This window comes from Talpa occidentalis, unplaced genomic scaffold (assembly GCF_014898055.3).
Source record: "Talpa occidentalis isolate TD23 unplaced genomic scaffold, MPIMG_talOcc4v2.1, whole genome shotgun sequence".
Lineage (NCBI taxonomy): Eukaryota > Metazoa > Chordata > Mammalia > Eulipotyphla > Talpidae > Talpa > Talpa occidentalis.
In genome coordinates this window covers 43,856,629-43,877,168 of record NW_026555331.1, presented here as the reverse complement: position 1 = coordinate 43,877,168, position 20,540 = coordinate 43,856,629, and the positions used below count along the sequence as shown (strand labels likewise).

General features: G+C 36.9%; 1 protein-coding gene across 1 annotated transcript; it reads right to left on the bottom strand.

The window, feature by feature from the left end:
- Positions 1–4,100: 4,100 nt before the first annotated feature.
- On the bottom strand, positions 4,101–20,451 carry LOC119240387 (inositol monophosphatase 1). Its single transcript, XM_037504732.2, has 8 exons — positions 20,006–20,451; positions 19,458–19,591; positions 17,608–17,712; positions 14,362–14,407; positions 12,192–12,300; positions 10,034–10,142; positions 8,058–8,209; positions 4,101–5,527 (listed from the first exon to the last, which is right to left on the bottom strand). The coding sequence occupies exons 1-8, from the start codon at positions 20,066–20,068 to the stop codon at positions 5,412–5,414; spliced, it is 834 nt and encodes a 277-aa protein (XP_037360629.1). The 5' UTR covers positions 20,069–20,451; the 3' UTR covers positions 4,101–5,411.
- Between the last annotated feature and the right edge of the window lie 89 nt (positions 20,452–20,540).

The window sequence follows — 20,540 nt, the reverse complement described above, 5'->3', positions numbered from 1 at the left end:
TCATTAACAAAGATAATTCCCTATGTGGAGTTTGCCATCTAGTGTTAATTTGTGGAAATAAAAAGGCTGGTAAAATAATTTTCAAATCAGGCCCACCAGGTGACAAAGGGATGACTCAAAGCAACGTTTCACTTTTAAGACATATTATCCCTGGGCCTCCCCTGGTGGTGCAGCGGTTGAGTGCTGGGTTGCGAGGCTGCCCAGAGCCTCTGCAGCCAGTTTGATCCCCGGCCACCGGCGAGAGTCCCACAAAAAAAAAAAAAAAAACAAAAAAAAGACATACTATCCCTGAAACTGAGGTTTGTGAGGTAGATGGGTGAGTTACTTCTGGGCAGCAATACAATGTAGCAAAATGGTTATCAATGCTAGCTACTCAAAGGAATCACCTGAAAAAATTTAAAAAGTACAGATGGCCAGACCACACTGCAAATCTAGTAAATCAGATGCAGGTGGGACCCAAACAATGTCATTTAAAATTTCCCAGTTGAGTCTACTAAGCAGCCAGGGAGAGGACCATTGGGGAATTAGTGGGTTAGACTGTGGACTCGAGCTGAATCACTGCACTTAGTAGTGTCACCTTGAGCAGGGAAATTGGCTAATTAAATAACATCTTTGTGCCTATGTAAAATGGTAATAACCTCTCCTGGGGTTATTATGAGGATTAAATATGAACACAAATGTCAAGTGCTAAACATAATGACTGTATGTTATGTTCAACAAATGCTAAATATTAATGACAGTAATCAGGAAAATATTTTGATTTAAGGGAATAAACAACCAAAGGGATATGAACTTACAATATATGGCATATTGGAAATGAGAACATATTGAGTGTGTCAAAGTGTCTCTTAAACTGGCAGTCTTGTGAGAGGGGATTGCTGATGTCCAGCTCAGCCTGAGGGCTGGCCACTCCAAGAAGTGATGCTTATCCAGTGCTGACCTCAAGTGCTACATAATGGGAAGGTTATTCCCATTATCCTCAGTCTCCATCATGGGGTTCAAAATGCCCAGTTCCCAAACAGATACCATTTGTCCGCTTGAATCAGCTGCCCTTTTCTGAATTAACCAGTGGGCTGAGCCATATCTTCTACAGATGGTGAAAGCAGGCACAGTCCTGTGTGATTGGGGCAGATCCCAAGGAAGGGAAATCATGACTTAGAAGTATCTTTGCCAATTATTAAAAAAAAAAAAAAAAACCAACAATCTACTATTACTATGGACCATTCTGGGCAGAAGGAATGCCATCTGGAATATTTAATGGAATATTAAGTGGGGTCATCATCAGGAAGAACTTAGACTATGGCAAAGTGGATGTGGAGAAATAGGGGAAAGGAAGTATCAAACAAGTCCTCATTTGAGAAGGAAGGGAGATGGGCAGAAAGGGAATACATTCAAGGGAACAGCAGAAAAAGACTGCGCAGAGGGCCTCCCCAGTGGCGCAGGGGTTGAGCGCTGGGTTGCAAAGCTGCCTGCAGCCTCTACGGCACCGGTTCGATCCCCGGCTGCTCCCCCCGCCACCGGAGGAGGGTACCACATGGCGCACAGACCTCTCCTGCCGCCCGCTGCTCCCCTCAGCAGTGTACTTCGGTCCTTCTGCCCGTTCTGCTCCCTGCTCTGGCTCTGGTGAATTCTCTCACCCTCCTGCACTTCTGACTGTACCCATTGTTTGCATAAATAAATAAATAATCTTAAAAAAAAAAAAAGACTGCGCAGAGAATTAGCTTGGTTACACATGGTTTGAGTTGATAAATTTAGAGGGCATTCAGAAAGGGAGGTTTTGCAAGGAGCTGGAGATTCAGGTTGAGAACTCAGAAAGGAAATACCTGCCCAAGGTCGAGATTTAAGAGTCAGCAGAATGGAAGTGATAGCTGAAGTCATGGGCATGCATAAGTTTCCTGAATGACTTGAGAGAAGACCAAGGATAGCAATGTACGAGACAGTATCAGCACAGAGGAAGAAAAGTCAGCAAAAGAAACAGAAATGGACAGACTTTTAAAAGTATGATTTGAAAACGGAGGACAATTGAAAGGGGAAAGAATGGTCAAATAAGTTAAAGGCAGAAAAGATTTAGCTTCTGTAAATTGTGACTTCAAAAAGCAAAACCAATGGAGTGACATAAGCGGCCATCTGCTTCACCATCTTATCAGTCCTTGCATTTATCAGGGGTTTATTTCGCTTGCTTTTGTGCTGGGTTTCTGTTTTGCTTTAGCTGTTCTGGTGGCATATTATTATTGTTACAATTTGCATTTCTTGGTTAACTTCTGATATTGAGCAGTTTTACATTCACTTAGAGTTTATATATTTTGTAGCATATGTGTTCAACTGTTTTGTCTATATTTGGATTACTTCTATTGCTAGGTAGGAGTTATACACTCTAGAAGTAACTTGTCAGATGTATCATAAACTGTGGTCTCCAACTCACTGGCATAGTCTGTTCCTAATATTGATGTAGTCCAGCTAATGAATCTTTATTGTTAGTGCTTTTTTTTTGTACCCTGTTTACCATGTCTTTGTCTAACAAGATCAGGAAGAGAGTCCATGCTATTTTCTAGAAGTTTTGTTTTAGCTATCATATTTAGGTTTTGGATTCACCTGGAACTGATTTTTTAAAATGGTGTGATGGGATCAAAATTCTTTTTTCCATTTTTAAAAATATGGATATCCAAATGATTCCACATAATTTATTAAAAAGACCATTTTTGCAATGCTGCATTTCAGTGGCACCATTTTCATACACTGGACAGTTCTATGTGTTTGAGTCTATTTCTGGGCACTATTCCATTGGTCTGTTTTTTCTTGGGCTAGTATCACTAGCCCTAACACTGTTTTAATGAAAATATTAGCACTATAGCAAGTCTTGATATCTGGTCATATAGTCTTCTAACCTACTCCTTTGCTTAAGATGGCTCTATATTTTCATCTAAGTTGGTAACCCACCCACCTTCCCTCCTCCCCAAAACATCACTGAGATCTTGATAGGGATAGCACTAAAACTGTATCACTTTGAGTACTGATAGAAGCAATACTGGATGTTCTAAATGTTTTATATTACTCTATTGAGACTTTAAATGAGTTGATAGAAGAACTGGAAGATAGTTAAAGAAATCCTTTAGAAGCAAAAAGATGTTAGAGAAAGTAAAAGGATGAATATACATGGTCCAACAACTGAATAATAGAAATTCCAAAGGAAATCCAGAGGATAAGGAAAAGAGGAAATTATGAAAGAAGAAGAAAAAAAAAACCACTGATGACAAGTTGAGGATTTTCCAGAATGAAAGGTCATAATGAGCCTAATTTTTTTTTTTAAAAAGGCAAATCAAAGCTTATCATGGAGAAATCAGAAAATTCCAGAAATAGAAAATCCTAAAATCTCCTTGAGAGAAGATTAGTATCAATGGACTGAAAACTGAAATGACTTCTCATCAGCAACACTGAAAGCTAAAAGAGAGTGCAGCGATGCTTCAAAATTTTTCAGGGAAAATGGTTTTCAATGGTATTTCTACACTTAACCATACTGCCAACAAAGCATGAAGAAATAGACGTTTCCTGACATGCGAGATCTCAAAATTTTGTCATCCAAGTACCTTTTCATAGGAAACACCTGAGAGATGCTTTACTAAAAGGAGAGCTTGAAAGATCCAGAACACAAAAGAATGGACATAGGAGAAGCCTCCAGGACTACTATGCAGCACATCTAGCCAGTAACCAGTTCCAAATAGAAGGGAAGGAAAAGAGTCCCAGTATCTTCAGTAGGAAAAGAAAATAGTTTAAGAGAAGAGAATAGTTTAAAAAAATAGAAAATAAAGATCTTGTAGAAAATTTGTTAATTTCAGGAAGAACAAAAAGCTGCACAGTAAAAGAAATGTAATATATTACTAGTTAGCTAACCAGTAAATAAAAGTCATAAGTTAAACAATGAATATAAATTTAACTACCAAAAATTGGTGTCTCTGTATTAGAAGAATGGAAAGTAAAAGCAATTCATGAAGTAAGTTAAGAATACAAAAATCCTCATCTTCCATAAAGCAAGTTAATAACAAGAAACAATGAATTAAGTCAATAAAGATGTAGCAGAATGTATCTATTCTTTTAAAAGATGGAGGCAAATACCAGAAGAAATTGTATGAGATGTTTTTACTGCATGTGCCCAACAGTACAAATTCATTATCTACAATAATCAAATCTTAGTACTTGAATATTTAATATATTAGATTTAACAATAAAATAACTTACCTTGAAAACTTTGTAGAAGCATTTTCATTTTATTAAATACAAAGCTCCCATGAAACCATAACAAAACTTGATAGTCTGTTCACATGGCAAGAGACAAGGCTAAGCAATAAATTAATATTTTAAAAATGTCTATGAACCAGAACAATTTTTCTTGAGTTTAATAAGTCAAAGGCTATCAAAGAACATTTAAAGTGACAGTGAAGTTAAATAAGGAGTTTAGGAAGAAATGAAAGTTCAATATTAACAGTACAGTATATTTGCCAGGATCTGTGTACAATTAGATCAGTAGAAACATCTTCATAATATGAATACTGAGCTTAGTAAAATGTTATGCTGTATCTAATTATATCAGATATCTGATGAAAGTGCTTTTATGAATTTTTCTTCTCTTTTACATGGAAACTTTAAAGAAATCCAAACAAATACTGTAATGCAGTGTTTTAGAAAATATATTAACTGCAGAAAATAAGTAAAGTCTGACAGCATGGTAATTGAAATGACATGGTAATGTGAAATAGAAAAAAGGATAACTAGATAATTTTTAAAACTTAAAGTAAAAATACAGAATGGTGAATTCATTATCTGTTATAAGGAGGAATTGCTATCGTCAAAATATTCTTTCCAATGCTTATTTTTGAAGTGTCTAATATTTGACAGGTAATGTGCTAAGGGCTACCTGTAAAAAGATGAACAAAATATGGCTCTCTACAAAGAAAGAACCCTTGGCTTAGGAAGTACTTATTATAGTCTTAAACTTAATTGAATATGGCTTTTGGAACTTGAGAGAATTTTTTTCCTCTCTCAAAAAGTTTGCTTTCTAATTTAAAATGCTTATGTACACAAATAGTCAAAATTTCAGAGGTTCATATGTACTTAGAAACTCTAAATTGCTATTATTTCATTTAATGTGACACCTATCTCATGAACTGCCCGTGTATTTTTCCCAAAGCACACTCTTACATGCAATTTTTTAAACAGTGATATAAACATTTCGTCTATTCTTACATATCTAGTCTCATTAAAACTTAGAAGTTGCAATATCTTAGGCTGAACATTAAAGACAATTTAAACCAACCATATTATATATCTGAACAAATGTCTAAATTTTTTAACACTATCAAGTATGTCAGCAAATCTTGGGAGAAACAACTATGGTCAAATATGTGTGGTTGCTGCAGTTAATCTTCATCGTCTCTTTGTAAAGGTATTATCTGAATTTCTTTGGCTATTCTTTCTGCTATTGTTTTACTACTTGCAGCAATTATTCTTCGTGACATCAAATCAAATGATCCACCTAGAATCAAATCAAATAAGGAAAATGGTTATATCTTATACAAAAATGATTTCTATAAAACTAGTTAGTATAGCAATACATACCATGGCCAACAACAACATTTTAATACTTTCAGTAATCTTTTTTAAAAAATCTATTCTGTCGCATAATCATAATATTTGGGCTTTGGCAATACAAAGATGAGTTTCTAAGCATCTCTGTTTTTACTAAATACTAGTTTGGGAGACTCTGTGGATAAGAAATTTGACTCCAGTACATTTTATACCATCTCCATTCCATTTCCTGATTTTGTTGCTTTTCTCACATCACTAGTGAATTCCTAAAACCCAGATTTATCCTTTACTTTTAAGAATCAGAGGTTGGGGGCCTCCCCGGTGGCGCAGCGGTTGAGCGCTGGGTTGCGAAGCTGCCCGCGGCCTCTGCGGCGCTGGTTCGATCCCCGGCTGCTCCCCGGCCACCGGAGGAGGGTCCCACATGGCGCGCAGACCTCCCCTGCCGCCCGCTGCTCCCCTCAGCAGTGTACTTTGGTCCTTCTGCCTGCTCTGCTCCCCGCTCTGGCTCTGGTGAATTCTCTCACCCTCCCGCGCTGCTGACTGTGCCCAGTGCATGTATAGACAAAGCAGACAAACAAATAAATAAATAAATAAAACATGCCTCTAAAAAAAAAAAAAGAATCAGAGGTTGGACTATGGAGAGCTGTGTGGAGATTTCTGGACCTACTAAACACAGAACTTCCATATGATCCAGCAATTCCACTCCTAGGTATTTACCCAAAGGACACAGAAACATCAATTCCAAAGAGCACCTGCACCCCTATGTTTATAGCAGCACTGTTTACAATAGCTAAGCTTTGGAAACAGCCCAAATGCCCAAAAATAGATGACTGGATCAAGAAGATGTGGTACATATATACCATGGAATATTACTCAGCATTCAAAAAAGATAAACACTTGCAATCTGCAGCAACATGGATGGCGCTGGAAGGGATCATGCTCAGCAAAATAAGCCAGAAAGAAAAAGAAAAATACCGGATGGTCTCACTCATAGCAGGAATCTAGAAAACTTAAATAAGGGACCAGGAAAATGAATAACTATAAGAAAGTGAAAATCAAAATCAACAAAAAACTATGAACCAGAGACACTCTGTGGGGGTGGGGGGGGTGGGAGGGGAGGGATTGGGGTCAAAATAAGTGGACTGCAATTGTATGGGGAATATAAAAATAAAATTTATTTTAAAAAAAAAGAATCAGAGGTTGGGGGTGGAAGAATGACAGAGATGTTTATGGATACATACTTGCAAATAGCAGATAAATTCTGGTGACTTGATATACAGTACAGACTACAGACATCAAAGTTCTACTACATTAAGGATACATACTTGCCAGTAGCAGATAAAAAGGCCAGGTGCCCTGATACACAGGACAGATTATAGACCACAAAACTCTATTATAAACAATAAACTTGTTAAGAGACTAGATTTTAATTAATCCCAGTACTATGATATTTATTTTATAGAAGTTATTAGTTATTATGGCATTGCAGTGTATCATAAAAGTATCAACATGTTGTATGGCAATAGATCAATAAAAATAATATATAGGTGTTGGGAGAGACCCTGTGCAGTGCACAGAAGGGCCTTAACCTGAGTCCCAAAGGCATGTGAAAACACATGCATCTCGGAGGAAAACCTCTGAGTGACAGGACCTGGTATTGAGTGCCCACCAGAATGTGACCTGTGTGGACTCAGGCTCCTACGTCTCCACAATCTTAGAATAACAAAAATAATGAGCGAACTTCCCAAGCTCTAGCTAGGGGGCGATAAGATTATGTGTATGAGAAGTAACCACCTGGCACCCTACTGTCTGAAGTAGATAGATAATAGTAAGAAAGTAGACTAATCATTCATATGTGTTGTCATTATATGGTATGCTTTGATAATACACCTGCTGCAATTAAAATAGTATATAATAAGCACTAAGACAATAAAGATTTACTGCATGCTGGACATGACAGTCCCCCATGTCTGATTTCCCTCACTGTTACGTCCCAGGTCCAGCACTCACTAGAAGTACACATATAGGAAAAATAAGACTGAAAAAAAAATAAATAAATAACTAGAACTCTCTTATGAAAAAGAAAAAAAATCACCATCTATTCAAAGCAAGTATTTAACCTCTCTAGGCCCAAGGCAGAAAGTAATGGTAGAAAAAATACATGAACTACCCTGGGTCACTATTCAAAGAGCTCTTGGTACAGATTTGGTGATCTAGACTTTTTCTAGGGTTTCTCAAGAATTCCTGACACATTTGAAGAAGTTTAGTTATTTACCATTCTTAATCCCATATGACCACTAGCTTTTAACCTCTATCTTCCATTAGTAATTTTGATTTTACAGAAAATTACATGGCTTATATGCTTTAAGAGTTGAAGTACAACATATATATATATATATATATCAAAGATTTAAAGAAAAAAGTGAGAAATGTGGAGTAAAAAAAAAAAAAAAAGATTTTCTGTTTCATAATTTTACCTGTTACATCCATTAGTACCCCACCAGCTTCAGTAACAATAATGCCAGCTCCTGCCATATCCCAGCAGTGAATTCCCATTTCATAATATGCATCTGCAGCTCCAGTTGCCACCAGGCACATATTAATAGCTGCTGTTCCAACACCTCGAATCCTAAAAACATTTAAAACTAAGATTGGAAAAAACAGTTTTTTCAGAGAAAGTTTTCCTCCTTGACTTCAGTTTATTGTAAATGTTGACGAAGTAATTTGAGCCAATCTAGAGGATGAGTGTGGAAAAATGGGCATAATTAATTTTAAAATAACAATACATAAAATTTAATCACCATGGTGCACTATATAAATGATAAAACTGATCCTCACAATGCAATCATTTAATAAGATAAATATCAAAACAATATTTTGAGGGGAAAAACTAAAAAAAAAGCTACACCTCTACTATCTTCTACTATGCATGTATATTATTTGTCTAAACCCAGGGACAACAGCCCCACAATACAAGTTGTCTCGAAGTGGGGTGAAATAAAACTATTCGTCATTTAAGTTGTGTGCATATCAGTACTGGGACTAAAGGGGTAACAACATCCCTGGGCTGTACTTAGACCTATGCATTCCAAGGAAGATTATTTCAGGTTTGCCTTCTCAAAGCACCTCTTCTTTGGATCTATAAGCTAATATATATGGACTAAGGTAACTGAAGTTTTGATAGGTAAGGACTGGATAGCCATTATATAAACAACTAATTCAGCAAAGAATCATCAATAAATACTAAAAGGAGTGGTAAAAGATTGCTATTTACATAGTGTCAAAGTGGCTCCCCTTAAATTACATAATAATTAACAGAGGGGAATGGTCAACCACTGCCAAGTGCTCAAAATTAATGTAACCAAGAGGGTCTCATGTGCCTCCTGTTATCAGGCACTGAGAAGAACACAATAATTTCATGGCATTCCTGACAAAAATGCATACCTAAATCTAAATATGAGAAAAACAGACAAACACAAATCAAGACACACAATACAAAATAATTGACCTATACTTTAGTATATCTTGGATCAGAATTTATTCAAAATTTGAATAAAGTTATTATATTAGGTAATACATCAATGTTAATTTGATTTTTTAACTGTTATGGTTATATTAGAGAATGTCCCTTTTATTAAAGAAACATGGAGTATTTAAGAGAAAGAGGAAGCACAAATAGAAATGACAGATTTTTGAAAAGTAATTAAAATAAAAATATTACTTATCATAATTTATGGGATTCATTGACAGCAATGACCAGATAAAAATCCATAGATTACATACTTATAACAATAAAAACCAAAGAATAAAAATAAATTGTCTCAAGAAAAGAAAACCAAAATGAACCGAAAGAAAGCACAAGAAAGAAAATAAGACAGAAAGGAGAACAGTGGCTCTGATTGATTTATCAAAATCCTGGAAAAAAAGCAAATTATTATGCAATTTAATCAAGATTTTAAGTAAAAAGAAGAAAACACAAATGTACAAAATGAGAAGTGACAAGTAGGGAACAACTACTGATAGAGAGAAAAAGGAAATACATTATAGGAGTCTACCTTGCATACCTCTATGAAATAATTTGAAAAGGAAATGGGTCATTTTTTAAGCTGTGGAAATGTTCCAGATTAAAGGAAGTTAAAGAGACATGACAACTAAATATAATGCCCGACACTAGACTGGAGGGAGGGAGGGAAAGGAGGAGGAGGGAGGAAGGGAAGAGAGGGAGGGAATGATAAATAGGATAAATGTTAACAATAAATTAACTCAGGTTGTTAAGTTTGAAATTATTTTTAAATAAAAGTTTTTTTAAATTACATTAAAAAATTAGTATTATGGTAACAGTCCCATGTCTATTTATTTAAAAAATCTTCATTTCTAAAGGACAATTCATCCCTTAAAATGCCTAAAATGTTCAATTATCTAGACATGTAGGGAAGAAATGTAAATAGCTTACCCATGAATGGGAATGCAAAGAAGTTTTTCCATATTAGAAAGAACAGTTTTTATAGTCTCTGGTGTTCTGGAAGAGCCGAACTCTGTCACCAGGAGTGATTTCGTAATATCTAAAAGAAAACATTTTAAGTAATCACTAGCGTTTAATAAAATTGACAGTTGTAACTCAGAATAAAATAACATTTTTATTCCTCATCCTCATTGCATTTAATATTTCAAATATTAAAATGAATAAATGTATTATCCCTGAGCGTTTTTATATAACCAAAAAAGCATCTTCTTAGCTCATCTCCCTAAAAATACAGATGATAAGCAATTTACCTGATTGCCTCATATCTCTAGGAGGAAGCAAGCAAATACCTTACATATTAAAAAAGTGGAATTTAGATATTAAATATATATTTAAAATAAAACTAAGTTAAAATTAAGTGGCAGCTCTCCTATTAAACCCACATTTATTAATGTGCCAGATTATCCAATGCTTTCCATTCCCTCTGAAATATGGTAACTGAAGCTTATGATATACTCAATACTCTTGGCTTGTTAAGTACTCTCTAGTGTACCCCACAATTCACCCTCTCCCATCAGTGGAGATGTGTGCTTATCAGTTTGTTCTGAACATATTCAGAACCACTGTATTTCTTCTAATAATCATATAATAAATATCATGTGAAGTGAACAATTATTAGAAGGGAAGAGTTATTTCTATGGAAGTTATATTCCTTCAATTCTAAGATGCATTTTTTCCTTCACATGTTAACGTCTCAAAAACAAGGATAGGGCCTCCCCGGTGGCGCAGCGGATTGAGCGCAGTGCTGTGAAGCTGTCCGCAGCCTCTGCAGCGTGGGTTTGATTCCGGCTGGCCAGGGAGATTCCCACATGGCGTGGCAGACCTCTCCTGTCTCGCCCGCTGCTCCCCTCAGCAGGGTATTTCAGTCAGTCTGCCTGTTCTGCTCCCCACTCTGTTTCTGGTGAATTCTCTCACCCTCCCGCACCTCTGGCCTGTACCCCGGCTATTGTATAAATAAAAAATAAATCTTTTTTAAAAAAACAAGGACAAACCTTCCGATCTTTACAGTGTAAGAGGTCAATAAAAAAAAGTGAATTAAAAATCAGCTCTCAAATTAAGTGTTTGTATCAGAGGAATAGTGAGGAGCAAACTCCAAGCCAGTGAATGATGTTCTGATCAAACTCCACCCCCATCTCCAGGCAGAGATCACAAATGCATTGAAATACAACTCTCAGTATGTCATGAACTGGATTTCCTAAATGGAAGCAGACGGGAAAGAGTGATGGTGGATATAAAAATGGAAGTGGACTGAAGGAGGAATGAAAAGACACATGGAGGAAAGACATGCAGAGACACCTGAAAGAGATATCTGGAGAAGAGATACATGAATGAGAAACATATGGATAGGCTGTTCGTGGGCCTGGCACAGACAATGGCAGCGCCTCTTCATGGTAGATTATGTGGTATATCTGGAATTTTGGGTGTTTTCTTCTGTCCTAGCTTTCTGGGACCTGCTGTATGGTTCCCCCTCCAGAAGGTGTCTTACACTTGTAGCTAGTTTTCAGATCTTAGTCACCCCACTTTCGGGCCATACCCATGTAGCTGGATATTTGCCCATAAGGGGATAAATGATTTGGAGGCTTTTAGTGGGAAACTACTATTTGAAATCCTTTCTTCTCTATCTCTCTGCCTCTCTCTGCACACCAATTCTATTAAAAATCTTCCACAAGCATCTGCTTCCTTCATTTGCCTTTGTGTGTGTGTGGATGGCAAGATCCCCTTTTAGAGCATGAACCCCTAACAGTTTTACTGTCTCATAACTGGCAGCAGTGGCATCAGATTAGAGGAATTTGACAAAATCTGAGAAGCAGCAGCAATACAATAAATCATGAACTTCAAGAAGGCAGGGAACCATTAATCATTTTCCTGCCCCCTAGACCTAGTCAGTCACTGAGTCTGAAGTGTTTGCTCAATTACACTTGCTTCCTGTTTCCACTAACACATTCAAAACTGAGGTTGAAATTAAAAACTGAAGAGAAAATAAACAATTTATGAATCAGCAACTGGAAAACACCATAGGTTGACAATCAAAAGCAATAAAATACAACTATGTCAGACCAACTGAGCCTAAAATTGAGACTGAACTTACCTTGTTGTTGTGAAACCTGTAGTTTTTGACCATTGCAAAAGGCACCTTTCCCTTTCCGACCAGTATACATCTTATCCTCCACACAACTGTATACAACTCCAAATTCCATCTGCAGAAGGAAAACAAATTTCTTTCACCAAACATGAATATTTCTCATGATTAAATCAATCCATTTTCTAAGATAGTAACAAGGAAATCCAGTTTACTGACTGATACTTTCAAGTGACTAAACTGTGGAGTAACTAATATGCTAATTTACACTTCAGCAGTGGAAAGAAGTCATCAGACTGACTCCTTAACTACGACCCATCCGTGTAAGGGCACCCACCTGGACCTCTCTCCCTTCTGCCACAGATGAAAACCTGTCTCTCCTGTTTTCTAAGGTGAGTCCTTCCTGTGTTATGATTCCAACCCTCCCATTCTTCTCTGAAAAATTGTTCCATCAACTGATCCTGCTTCTCTTGAATTTCAATTCTGGTACCTCCTCACTAAATGTTTCCCTCTCATTCTAAACCTTTAAAATGTCATCTCCTTTTTCCTTCACTGCCAGAGTAACCTAGACTCTGCATATCCTAGTCTCCTGTTCCATTACAACTTGGCTTCTACCTTGATCATAACATTCTTCTGAAACTCCCCGCAAAGAGATCATCAGTGAACTCTTACTGACCAAATGCCTTCTCTGCAGACTGTTGACCATTACTGGTAACTCTTCAACACTCAATCCTCCATGTTTCTGAGAGTAGTACTCTTTCGGTTCTCCAATCTTGGAGTCATTTTTTCTTAGTTCCTCCTTCTCTGATTAATTCTTAAAAGGTGTGCATCTCAAGGTTTTCTTTTCATTCTTCTATTCCATTTCTCTCTACATCCTTACATTCTGGTTCTTTCTTATCCACAAATTCAGCTGTCACCACAATTGTGGTTATCAACCCCATCATCACAGCTAAGAACTAAGTCTTCTAAAAACCTCAATTAGCCAGGTGAAAATCACTCATACTTGATCACTCATTCCTTCCCCAGGTAAGTCTCCTCCTTCAAATTTTATATTGAAAACACTTTCTGATTTTGGCATTTTCATCACCCACACCTCTGGTATAGTCTCTACATTGCTGGAGTTATGGGTCTCAGCACTTAAAAACCTGGCTGGTTTCCGGCTACCTAAGCATTGCCACTCTCAGGGTTTCATTCAAGAACACCTCACCACTCCCCACACACATCATGCTCTTCTCCAAATTGTTTTTACTGATTAAAGTGCTTTCCTCTTCCTCTTTCTCTGGCAGACCCTTCAGTTTCTAAGATTCTAAGATACACCCTTTCTGTTAAGAGTTTCCCAAACCACTGTTGGCAGAATTGGTTATATATAATCTCTTGTAGTTTCCCTGGTATTTTTTTCATAGTTCCACCACACAATACATTTATCCATTACCACACCTAACTTGCACTAAATTGGGAGTTGAAAGGCAGAACAGGAGACATAGCCCAGGGCTGATTATATGGTAAAGCTCACTTATTTATTTTGGTTGTTCCCACTGATTAACGTATTCCAGAGACTAAGATTTAATTTAAACTAAATTGTGTTTTTATTTTCAGAGATTTGTTACCTCTGAGTATATGACGCTCAAATACATCACAAGTTCCTTGAAGATATGTAATATACTAGCAAACAGCATTCACTGTTTGATAATCAAGTAGTCAAATGGCAAAGACAAGCAATAGTCACAGATTTTATTACTAGGTTTTAGATAGAGCAAGTATTTGGGTTCTTACATATACTCTGCATTTTTCCAGTTTTGTTTTGATTCCCAACTCTTCCTGGTCTTTCAATATATCCCTGCACTGACACCTATTTAAGCATTTCTGACACAAATCCTTTTTTATGACGAATTTTAGATCACACAGCAATTCCTATCACATAGGAATTCCTATCACATAGCAATTCCTATCACATAGCAATTCTTATCACATAGGGCTCTATCACACATATATAACGATAAGTACTGAATTCTTTTTTAGTTACTCGTATGTTTTTTTTCTTTATAATTCTTTTCAGAAAACAAAATTATCTTCACTGGAAAAATTATCATAATTTTAACAGGTCTATGGCTTGAGACACATTTATTCTTTTCCAGAAAATGAGCACAAGACATTTTAGCAACCATAAATTTAAACATACCTTTTTATTTACAACAAAGCCAATCGAAACAGCTACAAAAGGAAATCTTAAAAAAAAAAAAACACAAATTTACCAAGATAGAACTTAAATAAACATGCTATTTCATAAGATAATAGTCTATAAATTTTTTCATATAGTCTCATCTCTCATCTACCAGAACAATGTGTATAGCATGCAACCCTCAGGACATTAGGGAGGGGAACAAGGGAGGAGAATGGAGACTATATACACACTCGGGATGACTCTACAGGTATATGTACAAGAGAAAATTGTTCCCCCTTTCCTTTTTAGGTTCTTTGTTCCAAAAATTAAGTTGACACAAGACAGATTAACAAGAGAGCACCGGGGCCTCCCTGGTGGCGCAGTGGTTGAGCGCTGGGCTGCAAAGCTGCCTGTAGCCTCTGCAGCGCCAGTTCCATCCCCGGCTGCCAGGCGAGGGTCCCACATGGCGCGCAGACCTCTCCTGCCGCCCGCTGCTCCTCTCTGCAGTGTACTTTGTCAGTCTCCCTGTTCTGTTCTCCACTCTGGCGCTGGTGAATTATCTCACCCTCCCGCACTTTTGACTGTACCCAGTGCTTGTATAAATAAATAAATAAATCTTTAAAACTAAACTTAATCATATATACCACATGGAGGCAAAAAGGGCCAGCTGGGCAACTGAAGCTTCTATGCCATCTTGAGTTAAGAAATGGGCTAGATCCTAGGGTTTCTCAGGGAAGAAAGGAGGTTACTTCATAGGATGACAAGAAGATGGGGTGTTTGGTATTAGATGTTGACCTGCTGTATAGTTTACGCAAATAAAAAAATTATCTCTGGTCATTGGTCTCTGGGTCAGGCTCTCTAATTAAATTCTTTTAGGCAGAGGTACAATCTTTTCTTGAATCTGCTGGGTCTTGATTACCTTCAATTCAAAACAATCCTCATGCCAAATTGTCACATTTGAGGGAGGCCTATTTTGTTCCCCTTCGCATAATACAACTCTGAAAGGAACCAAAAGAAACTGATAATGGTCACCTCCACAGATGAATCCTGAGAAAGTAGGGGAGAAAAGTCAAAAGGTCACTGTGATATTGTGATTTATAACCAATATATGTATTTGGTCTCTATCCTTCTTTCCGACAATGAGGTTCTAAGTGAGGAGAGCTATAAAAGGATCTTTTGTTATGTTAATAGGTGTCTTCTTGAAAGCTTCTGAGGAGGGCTGGTTGCTAGAGGAACCAACCAAATGATTTAGAGGGTTGGTACTTTCAGTACCACTGTATCTCGCACCTCCACACCCCCACACACCCTATCTGGGAGGGGGTAGAGGTTGGAGGTAGAATCAATCAATGTAACAAAGCCTCCATAAAAACCCTAAAGGATAGAGCTCCAAAGAGTTTTCAGGTTAACCAACACATGGAGATTAGAGGAAAGCAGTATGCTGGGACAGAGCTCTTTGCCCTTTGCATATTTTCCATCTGGTTGTTCCAAGGTTATTGTCATTTTACAGTAAACTAGTAATGCAGTAAGTAAGATGTTCTTGGGTTCTGTGAGCCACTCTAGGAACTTATCTAACTCAAAGAAGGGACTGTGAGAACCTCTGATTTATAGGCAGATCATAAGCACAGTGACAACCTTGCCTTGTGACCAGCATCTCAAATAAGCTTGGGGGTGGGGAGGAGAATAAGAGGGGGTTCTTATAGGACAGAGCCCTCAACCTGTAGCATCTGATGCTATCTCCAGGAAGACAGTGACAGAATTAGGCATCCATCTGCTATCTGGTATTGTTTATTATTCATCCATCTGCTATCTGGTATTGTTTATTTGTGTGGGGAAATCCCACCCCTTTGAAAATAGGGTCTCAGGACTTTATACTGCATGCCATTTTATATCTTTTGAATGTCGAAAGCCACGGATATAGTAATGTTAATTTTTTTTTCCCAAACAATAAGAATTATTACAAAAATATTCAATTGGTCATGGTTAAAAAGACTTTTCTTTGGTAATTTCTCCCACAGCCTGGACTGGTGGCAAAGACAGGTATTGAATTGTATAGAATAAAAAGGTTTGGGGCCTCCCTGGTGGCGCAGCGGTTGAGCGCTGGGTTGCAAAGCTGCCCGCAGCCTCTGCAGCGCCAGTTCGATCTCTGGCTGCTCCCCGGCCACCGGAGGAGGGTCCCACATGGCGCGCAGACCTCTCCTGCCGCCCGCTGCTCCCCTCAGCAGTGTACTTCGGTCCTTCTGCCTGCTCTGCTCCCTGCTCTGGCTCTGGTGAATTCTCTCACCCTCCCACGCTTCTGACTGTACCCAGTGCTTGTATAAATAAATAAATAAATCTTTAAAAAAATAAAAAGAAAAGGTTCTTGTCAACTCTAACATCAAACTTAGAACTTCACAACTGGAAAATAAACTGTTAGCCAATTATTACTATGGCTACAGGGCAGTTTAACCACATAGATTATAATTTCAGATGCAGGAGATAAGAAAAATGAGGAAAATAGGCAAAATGGGTTCAACATAACTACTGAAAAGTAAAACTATTTACAATATTTAATATTGTTTTCATTTTAACAAAACTGGTATTACACTATACATGCTGCAATGTAATTTTCTGTTACAGTATGTCATGAGCATCTTTTCATGTTAACAATCTATCACATAAAGATTCTAGATATTAGCTTTATAGATTTTAACATTTCTTTATCAGTAAACATATTTACAGCTACATGCAACTTCAAATATAACATCTATGTGTAGTCCCATCAAATCAGATTAGATTACTCATTTTAACTCTCATTGCCAATTCCATCAGGCTTTCTTTCAGTGGTAATAAACTCAGATATAAATGTACTTTGTGCCAGTCATACCTGTATGAACTTCTTATATAAATGTATTACTCATTGAGTCCCAACAAGCAATTCTATAGGCAGGACTATTAACATGGCCATTTTATAGGTCAAAACAAATTGATGCTTAGAAAGATGAACTTGCCCAGGCTCACAAAGCCTATAAAAAAGCACCTCTATTCAAACCCAAATCTACTGATGCTGAAACCCAGGCTTTTTCTCAGTTTTATCTCCTGAACACCAAATTCATTATAATTAGACAACATTCCACTATCGGCCCATTAGTTCCTTAATTGTTCTCAAAGTAGCAATGTTGCTTGCTTTCATTTTTATGTCTCCAACAATTCCTGAACAGTGTACTATAAGGCCCCATTAGTCAATATATAACCAGTATTCACCACATTAAAAATTTTAAAACATACCTGTGTACAAAGTTAGTTGTCCCATCAATAGGGTCAATGATCCATGTGGGGTTGTCAGTTAAGAGACTTTTTTCCCCAGCTGCCACCGATTCCTCACCGATGAAACTAAAAGCAAGAATGATGAACTCTTTACAGTGCTTCCAATAATTTTCAAACCTTAGCATTTCCTTAGCTAGAGTCTACTTTAAAACATAACAATAATTTGTACCCCACACATTTCTACTGTTCCTTTTTCCTTTGTATTGATAAAAGTGAGAAAGTTTTATTTCCTATAGCACAAAGTCATGTGAAAAATACCAGAATTCAAAATTCTAGAAGACATTACCAAGGTACACCCATACACACACACACACACACACACACACACCTTCTATAAAGGGCATTTATTGCAGATAGGATTTGTAACTCCAAAAATTCTGCCATACTCCTCTTTTTAAGAGGCAGATTCCTGCCTTGAGTGTGAGTCTGAAATTAGTGACTCATTTCTAGCCAACCTAACGAATATGGTAGAAATAATATCTAACTTTTGGGGACTATTCACAAAATGGTTCTGTGGTTTCTATCTTATTCGCTCTTTTCCTTCCCTCTGTTAATCTGAGGGAAGTCAGCAGCCATGTTGCCAGCAGCTCTGTGGAGAGGTCTGCATGGCTAGGGACTGAGGGAAGCTTCCTAAAGATGCTCCCAGAGGAACTCAAATCACCAACAATCCATAAATGAATAGACTCTTCAGCTCCAGTTGAACCTAGTGATAACTGAGGCCTGACTGCCAGCTTGACTATAATTTCATAAGATCTGAGCCAGAACCATGCAACTAAAATACTCCCATAATCCTGACCCTAGCAAACTTTGAGACAATAAAATATTTGTTATTTAAAGTTGCTAAATTTTTATGGTAATTTGCTCAGCAGCAATAGATAACATATCATTAAGAAAGCAAGTCACCCACCAAAATTACTGTCTGCACGTCTCCCTAAAACATACTTTGTAATAAATACACGACTTCTGAAAAAAAAAAATACATGAATTCTGTAAATTCTGTAAATCTGAGTTGATTTTTTTCTTTCCATTCCTACCTTTTTTATTTTTTTCCTTTATTCAGTAGCAAATTGCCCTAATAATCATTATCAGGACCTTTTATCTCTTTTTCTCTTAGCTTTCTTAGGAGAAGCATATTTATTCACAGCTATAAATTTTTTTCCTCCTCAATGGCTAAAACACCAGAATAGTCACTGGTATGACCAGGAAATAGAGAATGACAGTGCTAAAATTTTAAAACGATGACATTACTTCTACTGTATTTCTGTTTCTGTAATAACACCCCAATTTTAGTAGCTCCTCTCAAACTCCTTACAATTTCCACCATTTCCTCACAATAATAAGTGTGCAATATAGAGAAGGATATTAAATTTCTAAATCATGCCTATGGCAAACATTTGTAATGTTGGCTTCCAAGCATTCAAACACTTTTCTTACTATAAAAATAAAAAGACAAATAATTCTTGTTTGCTGCTCCCTGACAGCTTCAGCTTGGGCAAACAATCTGAGTTCAACAAACAGATATTTCTGCCCAGGATTTGTAAGCTAATGAGGTAAATATATCCAAAGCCAATGAAGTCAAGAATTGAGTCAACGAGTGGTACTGGAAGCCACTGGTTCCAATGTCTAGCTCTGCCTTTCCTCCCAGGTTCCTGCCTGAGGCTGGCTCTTACGGTTCCAGCAAATACTTCCTAAGTAAATTTATTTTCAGCATAAGTTAACTAAAGTCAATTTCTACTGTATCTACAATTAAACTTTCTGTCTGGTATATTGACTCCAACCTAGGTTTCAGGTGAAATTGAAATAAAAAATACCTGTGAGATGGATACTTTTTCTTTATGGAAGAGATAAGCATTTTTTCAACTTTTTGGTCAGTAGCAGTTACCAAATCAGCTGGAGAACTTTTAATCATAACATTCATTTCATTTTTTAGAGCTTCACGAACCACCTAAAAATATTTTTGGTAAGCAAATAGAAAAAAAAGTACGTAATTTTAAATCAAACTTAAAGATGAAGTACAGAAATGGTCTAGAACATTAACTCTGTCTTAATGATATTCTTAAAAACTTCTTATCACAATGTTTACAAAATAAGCCTTAAGAAGTTATGAAGTTCTTGACACAAACGCATATGCTATTTTAGATTAACACCTGTCATCACAAGAAGTTTAATGACATGAAATTGGTTAATCTGAGGGAAGTCAGCAGCCATGTTGCCAGCAGCAACCATAAACTCTTTAAATCACTCCATTTAAAGATTCAGTAAAATGAAAATGCATTTTTAATCAAAATATGATTTCTTTAAACAAGATAACCACACAGTGACCACAACCATCAGTTGTGGCCAAGACTTCAGTTCATACCTCTCCAGCTTGTCTTGCTAGGGTGACTGCATAATCCATGCATTCCTGCCAAGGATCGGCCATCTTCTGAATAGATTTAACACATATTGGGACAACACAGTTACAGAACTCTAAAAATCTTAATTATACAACAGTTCACACAAAGCATCTCAATTAGCAAAATACTTTCATTTGTAATTCACTCTCTTCCTGATTATAGAGTTCAATCTTTTCAAGATTCACTCACAGATCCATTAAAAAACCTTTTTAACTTAAATCACTTCAGTTTCATGGTAGAAACATTTTCATAACAAAAATACTGTATAAAAGTGTCTCCCAAAGTGCCCATATCATATATCTTAAAAAACATTTATTTGGGAATGGAGAAGAAAGGACACAAATTGTATACTGGGTGGAGAAAAAAGTGAAAATAAGAGAAAAAATAATGGGAATATTGAAATAAAAGTAGCTTTGTAGGGAAAGAAAATGAACACATAAGTACATTATTTAGTAAACTAATTGAATGTCAGGGCATGCCATGGTATACATTCGTAAA

What these genes read in the sequence shown, in the direction of transcription:
- LOC119240387 (XM_037504732.2), bottom strand. Translation starts at nt 20,068, where the DNA reads ATGGCCGATCCTTGGCAGGAATGCATGGATTATGCAGTCACCCTAGCA. An exon ending in GCTTTGTTGTAAATAAAAAG is followed by an intron (nt 12,301 to 14,361) that starts GTATGTTTAAAT and finishes TTCCTTCTGCAG; the next exon opens with ATGGAATTTGGAGTTGTATA. An exon ending in ACAGGTTTCACAACAACAAG is followed by an intron (nt 10,143 to 12,191) that starts GTAAGTTCAGTC and finishes GTTTTCTTTTAG; the next exon opens with ATATTACGAAATCACTCCTG.